Raw genomic sequence first — 8527 nt, forward strand, 5'->3', positions numbered from 1 at the left:
TAACCACCAAAAAACCATAAATGGAGTCTACAATATAACAATAAAAAATCTCATTAATTTTCTGTGAGGGAAGTTGCCATCTATCTTGGTATTATTACAAGGAAAACTTAAAAAGGTTTTTTAAGCCTATCCTAAAAAGTCAAAGCAAAACTTTATATGAAAAGGATTTTGCATTCTTATATGGAGAAACATTCTTATATGGAGAAAGTTATTGTGATAAAAGTTGATGTCCAAATGTGGTATTATAGTTTACCAAATTTATCGATGGTCTAAATAATTGCTTAAAATTATGAAAAATTGGTTTAAAAACTTCATTTAAACTAGCGCCATTACTAATGTTAAGAAAAACTTAAGATAAGCTCATTACATTATCCAAGGATGACCCTAGACTGAAATCAATAACATAGATAAATGAAACTTACATGTTTAGGCTTTGTTGGAGTACTAAGTCATAAAAATCCTTGCTGCTATATATAGAGTTTTTTGAAAAATAGTTTCTATGGTGAATTTGTTATGCTCAAGTATAAATAACATGTATTCATTAGTCAAGAAAAACTTTGTCTTGGCAGCATAATGGCAAGATGATTAATTTTTTTTATCTGACCCATGTCTCACAAATTTGGTTGTTAACATGATGAATATTGACAGAACTATACATGATATGCCAAAAACAAGTCAAATTATTATTCCTATTTTTTATAAGAAGGATGGAAGCATGCTAAAGTGATGATCTTACCTCAAGATGTGCTTATCTACTTGTACATCAGATTAAACGAAATCACACATATAGGGAAGTAGAATATAGAACAAAATCATATATTTTTCTATAATCTTTTTTATTTTTGGATATTTATGTATCAAAAGTTATCAATGCAAGATCATTTTAGAAAACATGGCCTAAGTTTGATATTCTATTACATTAGTCCTATCAAACTACTAATCATTAGTGAAAAAAATAGAAAATAATAACAATTTATTATGACAAATGTAACTGACATAGTGACATTTTTATAATAAATATCAAATTTGTTAGGATGGATGTAACACACTTATCATAAAAATATGAAATAATGGAATTTTATAATAATAGTTAAATTTATTCTGTCAGTTAAAAATATAATTAATGTTTCAGATAAAAAAGTCATAGTAAATTATTTAGTATGTTTTTAGTTTTAATTTTAACTGATATAATAAGTCTATCCTAATTTTATGCTTACAAAACTATTAAAATTCTATGCTCTGGTTTATTCTTCTTGTGTTTCAATTTACTATTTAATTTGTGTTTTCATGCTGAGATTAGTGTTCTAATTCATGCTCTAATTAATAAACAAATTATTAACAATTTATTTATCTCCTATGCATTTGCAACTAAGCTTTGAAAATGACTTTAAAACATTAACTAGCATTATGCAGCTTAATGGGAATTACGATGAGTTGGTGCTGATAATAATGTTTTATACTATTACACATATCATAACACAGATTCGACATAATAGGAAATATAATTAATTTTGAGCGACAACAAATTCAATAACAGCATATAAAATAGAATATTCATCTAGTTATTCTTTAGGAAAATCTTTTATGATAATTGTTTAATAGTATAGAAGATAAGTTATAAATAACTTAATGATTTAGAGTTCACAAGGAATATACGTTTAAGATTTTTTTTTCTTATTGTTATGAAGAAAAATAAATGTGATGATGGTTTAACAACTTACGGTTGATATCTTTTTTGTTTGGAATAATGTATCTACTTGTATTACTTTTTGGTTTTGTTGAATAATGTGATTTTTAACCCTTTTATTTTTCTTAGTAAGTTTTATTGACTCTTCGCTTTTGTATTTCTCTTCCCCTTCAATAATATTTCTATAAATATTAAATATTGATTAATAAAAAAGTTTACAGAGCTAACCTAGTTACATTTGCAACTTGTATCTTTATTTTACTTTTAAAAGCAAGAAACTAATAATAAAAAAGTAAACATAATTTATCACCATGAATTTCTAAATTGGTAATAATTTAATGTCTAAAATAATAAAAAATTATGATTTACTTTTTAATGTATAAAAAGTGTGAAAACGATTCAAAGATCAATTTTACACATCATATCAATTTGTCATTAAAAATTATATAAAGTTCAGAACCAAATTGTGATTAAGTTATACACATTCTAAACTAAATAAAAAAATATTCATTTTTTAAAGTCTACAGTGTCATCTGTTACATGCTTAAATTAAAATGATGCTTTATTTAAAAAAAAAACAGAATAATACCCTTTTCTATATAAAAATATATTATCATCATTATATAAAGTTACTCCATTATTAAAATGATGTTTCATGTTTACATTATATGAAAAGGGATTAATAATTATTAATCAGATAATTTGGGAGAATCCAACGAAAGATCACACGGTCTCATATGCGAGTTCCCACTTATCCATCCACCTCACCCTGTCTTTGTAGCCGCACGTTTCAAACGCACAATCGCAAAACACCAATTAACATCATTTCCATAAACACCACAGAGCACACTTCCAATAAGCAAACCAAATCAAACGCACAACCAAACCTTCTTTATTCATGATTTCCAACCAAATCCACGCGTTTCGCTCTGCATTTCGCGTTCTCAGATATCCATGCACAAACTCACCAAACGCGCGTCCTTTGCTTTTGCTTCATCCTAACACACCAACCACCCTTTGTTCTTCACTCACTGACGACTCCTTTTCCACACCAAAACCAAACCAGGCACATTATCTTTTTCTTTTCTTACCTTAAAAAACATAAACAAAACCATTAACTGCCTTTTATTTTAATTATAGTTGGATAATAATATGTTATTGTTCTGTGGCAGTTGGGCTACAATCCTCCAGAGGAACTGTTCGAGCTGGAGGTGGAGCTCAAACCAAGGTCTCAGTTTTTTACTTTACTTTTATTTATTTATTGAAGTATTTTTTTCTCTTGCATTGTCGGAAATCAAAATAAAAGTTTATTACATAACTTGATCGTTAACTTTTTGGGAATTTTTAATTTGGTTCGTAATCTTGAATGCTGTGCTGTCATTATATCATTGATCTTAGACAATTTTTGAATTGATTTTGTGAAGGTTTCAGACAAGAAGACAAATAATAATCTGTGACATTTTCACTAAATCCAGGGAACCCAGTTAAAGAACAGGGAAGATAAAAGATTCAATTATAATTCTTTTTTAGTCCCTTTGAAAAATATTTTATAGTGATGGATTTTATATATAGGAGTTTTCATTGGGCAAGGTTATATATGTATGTGATATCATTATATAAGACATTTGATATCATTTTTAATTAAAACCTTAAGACAATGAGTTTTTAACTCATAATCTTAAGACAATGTGATTGTGGGTTTTTGATCTTATATAGTGTTTAATTTGTCATTTTATACAATGTGGGTCTTTGATTCACATTTGGATTATTCTCAATAGAGAGTAAAAGCAAATGAAACACAAACAAATATTTAGAGGGTCTACAACAAAACAAAAAAGCCCAAAACTGAACAAAATTTTTACAAGACCAAGAATCAGGCAAAGTTTTTTTAGAGATGAAAAACAAAATATGACTATACTTTTAGGAGCCTTTATCTTTTGCTAGCATTGAATTTCTCTTTTATGAGTCAGTTCCTGGATTCTTGCCTGTCTAACTTTTGTTCTTTGCGTGTGTAGTTTCCTTGTAATGCACATATGATGTCTATTAAGGTTTATCTGTTTCTTATGTTCAGTTCACTCAGCATAGAAAATCTTTTGTACTTTTGGTCCTGGGGATTGTGTAAACAAGAGCTAGCTTTAAACAAACAAGGGTATTGAAGTTGTTACTGTTATTTTGTATTAGATTGTACAGGATCACATCAGCCATTATCTTGTACATCTGGAAGTTATTGCCGATGACACTGCTACAATCTGCTATTTCTATCCAATTCTCATCCACCCTTCAAAATGATCTATTTTTGTTCCTGGATTTAGATATTTAAGATGAAAGATTATGCTATGAGATGTAGCTAAGTTTTGAAAATTTGAATGTTGTTATGGTTAATCCACATTTAATATCGTATGAGAAGCTCTAGTGAGTGACCTTCAGCATTATTTTCCTCTTATTTCAGCAAGGGTAAGTCTCATACACCAGAACCAAGGTCCTGGTTTGGTCCAAATGGACAGTATATCAGGGAGCTACCTTGTCCGAGTTGCCGAGCAAGGGGTTATACACCTTGTACAGAGTGTGGAATAGAAAGATCAAGGCCAGACTGTCCAAAATGTTATGGAAAGGTAGCTTCTTTTAGAATTATTGTTGGTTTCTGAGGAAAACACAATTTAAACGTGGTTTTAGGAGAGTTTAATGGCTTGAATCATTTATTCCTTAAATATTCATATTGACTCTGAAAGGTTAGGATCATCAAGTTTCCATATCGTAATTCCATGAAACAACTTGAACTTAAGTCATTTCTGATTTTGAAAGAGAAATTCTTAAGTTGAAATTCACTTGAGGATGAGACACATGAGCTTTTATTTCTCTTCTGTGTACTCACAATGGAAAAATTTAGACATACCTTGAGCCATATAAGTCTGATTTTGCTTATGATGCCATGATGACGAGACACTTATTAAACACACATGTTACTAGGTTAATTTGCATCTTATGTGTTTATAACTTTATTTTCCTAATATTCATAGAAGTTTTGAAACACTAAGATATTGAACATCATATCCGTGCAATGTGCACAATGGCTACTTTGTTTACTTTTTTTCCCATTTGTTCTTCTTGTACTCAGGGTATATTGACTTGCCACCAATGCTCTGGAGATCGTGTTATATGGGAGGAATCAATTGATGAAAAACCATGGGAGAGGGCCCATTCTATGTAATTGTTGAGAAATAAATTTGTCTTTCTTTACTAATCTCATCTTTTGTTAACTCTGACAATGTTGATATGACATTTTTTCATGGTCATATTCAAATTAATATAAATAAGTTTTTTAACACTTATCACTAGCATGGACACAAAGAAAGGAGCTTTGTGTGTACAAATGACTAGTTTTATCAAACACCAGACACTTGTTTGATGTAGCATGCATTTTGCATCCTAATGACACCATGAATTTTTTAGTCACAATATCCTTCTGCATGTCAATGTCCATGCTTAGCTTTAGTTTTCCACCCTCTTCCAAATCATATTGTATGATATAATGGTTCACAAAATACCAAATAGTTAGTTATGTGTAATATTCACATTCAATCTACCAAAAGAAATCAATTATTAGTCCTTAATATGTCGAGCATGAGTATAATCTTCTTGTCTGGATGTTTCTACATTACTTATTATTATGATTTGCTTTCTTTTTTCCCGGTGTGATGTTTTTTTTTCTTGATTTTTCATTTTTAATCTTTTGACCTTCCTTCTCGTAAATAGGAGATTATATCAAAATAGTGTAATCTGGCATTGCTACTCTCCTTCCCTGTACTAGTTCAGAAATTTGATGCTGCATTTTATTGATTATTGATGATAGTGATCTATCAATATAAAATATTATATATTCTTCTGAGTGATAAATATGCTCTTGCAGAAGGAAATTAGTTCAGCTTATATGTTTGGAGCATACTGTATCAGTTTGAGTTGTGGTACTCAGACTAATTTGTGGTTTTTATTTATAACTTTTTTTTTTGTTGCACCTGAGTAGGAAGCTTCTGGTTTTTATTTATGTTGTTTTATTCTTGTCATTGTGTATAACTGACTCAACATCAAATCTATGTGAAATTCTAAGCAGTACGATTTCATGAGATTCCTATGATGGTGGTATATTTTGTAACATAATTGACTAACATAAAAATATAATTTTCTGTCTGTTTATATGCATTTAAATCTTTGAATTATGTAAATATGCTTTGTGTTTGTTTTTGTTTTTTTTTGGTCATACATAAATGTTTCTTTATGGGTTTCACTTTTTCAGTTCCCCACTCAAAGTGAAGGAAGATGATGAAGTTGACAAATTAGACATAAAGCTAGATGTGAAGAAAAAATCCAAGCGTGTTTACCAATCACCACCTCCAGAAGTTGGACTGAAGATTAGTCGTTCATTAAAAGTTAGTTGACTGCTTAACCTTACTTAATATGCTTTGGATACAAATTGTTATTTATGATGCATACGTTTAACGTGAGATGTTGAACCATTAGCTTGTTCCCTTCATTATTTGACATATTTAGTATTACATGCACACTTCAAACACTTACCTACACTCACAAGAGAGAACACATCTATACATAGAATTGAATGACAATAATTTTTGGGTCTTATATAATGAGAGCTAAGTTGATAGGAACATTTCTTATCATGTAGAAGCACCAACCTTCTTCTGGTTAAGAGACTTGAGCATTAACTTGTTCTATATGGACATGTAAGGCTCAAATACATTTAGGAAAGGAAGAAGTTACAATTGTGTAGTGATATAAATTCCATGCACGGTTTTTTCTTTCCTTTTGGTTACTGCTGTAATGATATGATAAATCAAGAAAGAGAATTTGTGGATATTGTTATGGTTGCAAATTTAAATGTATTTGTTTAGTTGAATGATTGCAGAGTCTGAATGCCAAAACTGGTCTGTTTAGCAACCGAATGAAGATTATTCACCAGGATCCCAAGCTTCAGGCACAGCGTGTGGCTGCTATCAAGGTTTTAAATGTTAAGATTTGTATTTCATTTGAAGTCATTTTCTCTTGGTATCAAGGCCTATTCCGATGAGCTTCTCCATAAGCTCCTTCTAGAAGAGAAAAATAAAAGGAAAAAGTGAAATTAACTTCTCCATAGGCTAAAATTAACATGTACACAGGTTAAAAATAAATCTTCAGAATAGTTTATGCATTAGTGAATTTTAGTTTATGGAGAAATTAATCTGAATTTTTCTTCTTATTTTTCTCTCATATAAAGAACTTATGGAGAAATTTGTCCAAGTAAATCCATACTAAATGACTGCTTCCTCATATTAATTTTTGCTGCGCTCTTGTTCAGAAGTTAATAATTGTTTGATGCATTGAAATTTAGGATTCACTTTATCTGATCTACTGGAATATCCCCAAAATAAAATATGGCTTCAATAAGAAATTTTCTGTGCTGTTTATTTTTGTAATATACGTAGTAATCACTCATTTTGATCGACCAACTATATGTGTGAAATCACATTAGTCTTCCATTTATAGGTCATATTAGTCCTCCAAAGATATCTGTAATCAAATATAGATTGGTCCGTAAAATGTTTTCAGAGTAGAACTTCAGACACGAAACTGCTGACCTTAGTCAGCATTGCTTTACGAAGGTTCTTTACTCCTAGCATAGTTAAATTCTCAGATGGTTTTCTAATGCTACCTTCTAATATTCTAAAGTCCTGTCATATACCCTCTGTTTGCATATGTTTTCTGAATTCTGAGTACAGGCACTGGTTGTCTGCATGTAAATTATGCAAGTATTTGAAGCATTAGAATTTTGGCACACTGAAAGTTCTGCACAATGAATATTTGCTTCAATGGATGCAGAAAGCCAAGGGAACTGTTGCAGCAAGGAGACACACTTCCAAAACTATGAAAGCTTTCTTTAGTGATCCAATAAACCGACAGAAAAGGAGCATGGCCATGAAAGGTAATTTTCATACCCCTGCACCTGTGACTTCATTGCTGGTAGACATGGTAGAAATTCATACTCACTTGCTTTCTGACCCTCTTCAAATGCAGGAGTAAAATTCTACTGCCAAAACTGTGGACGTGAAGGGCATAGGAGATACTACTGTCCAGAACTCAAGGATACCTCTATTGATCGGCGATTCACGTGTAGGGTCTGTGGGGAAAAAGGTCACAACAGAAGAACATGCAGAATGATGGTAAGCCATAGCAATGAGAGACTGATAAAACAGCACCAGTGTAGGGTCTGTGGGGAAAAGGGCCACAACAGAAGAACGTGTAGGACGTTAAGGATAAGCCTTAGAAAGGGGAGAGTGATAAAACACCGAAAGTGTAAAGTATGTCACCAATTCGGCCATAACCGCAGAACCTGTCCTGAAGTTGTTCCTAGTAAAAGAAACACGGTCTCTCGAAGGCAATACAAGTGTAGGTTGTGCAAGAAAAAGGGTCATAACAGTAGGACATGTCCAAGTAAGACAGATGTTACTGAACAACCTCAAGATTAATAATCACACAAGCATCTCAAGCTGTCTTGTTGTGGACAATAATCAGAACAGGAAGAACTGTATATATTGTGCTTGCCCTTGTTATCTATCTGCAACAGGACTTTTTGAGTAACGGCAATTAGGCATAACTTTGACAAAAACTAAGCTAGGTGGTTCTAGGATGAGATAAAACAGTAGGACTCATTCACACATTGAAGATGCAGTGCAGGTAATTTTTTAGCTTAACTTTTTGGAGTTTGAAGATACTTAAAATTAAAATTAGAAACGAAAAATGAATTTAAAATTTTTGTTGATGTTATTTTTCATTCATATAAAACTTGTCAAA

The 8527-nt window shown here is 31.1% G+C and overlaps 1 protein-coding gene across 1 annotated transcript; it reads left to right on the forward strand.

Moving 5' to 3' along the window:
• Positions 1-2506: 2506 nt before the first annotated feature.
• Positions 2507-8292, forward strand: LOC124844924 (zinc knuckle (CCHC-type) family protein). Its single transcript, XM_047321941.2, has 8 exons — positions 2507-2753; positions 2860-2915; positions 4137-4299; positions 4803-4891; positions 5979-6111; positions 6606-6698; positions 7556-7658; positions 7751-8292. Exons 1-8 carry the CDS (start codon positions 2586-2588, stop codon positions 8200-8202), a joined length of 1257 nt encoding a protein of 418 aa, XP_047177897.1. The 5' UTR covers positions 2507-2585; the 3' UTR covers positions 8203-8292.
• Positions 8293-8527: the final 235 nt, after the last annotated feature.

Source organism: Vigna umbellata, chromosome 1 (assembly GCF_029865625.1).
Source record: "Vigna umbellata cultivar VRB3 chromosome 1, Vumbellata_1.0, whole genome shotgun sequence".
Classification (NCBI taxonomy): domain Eukaryota; kingdom Viridiplantae; phylum Streptophyta; class Magnoliopsida; order Fabales; family Fabaceae; genus Vigna; species Vigna umbellata.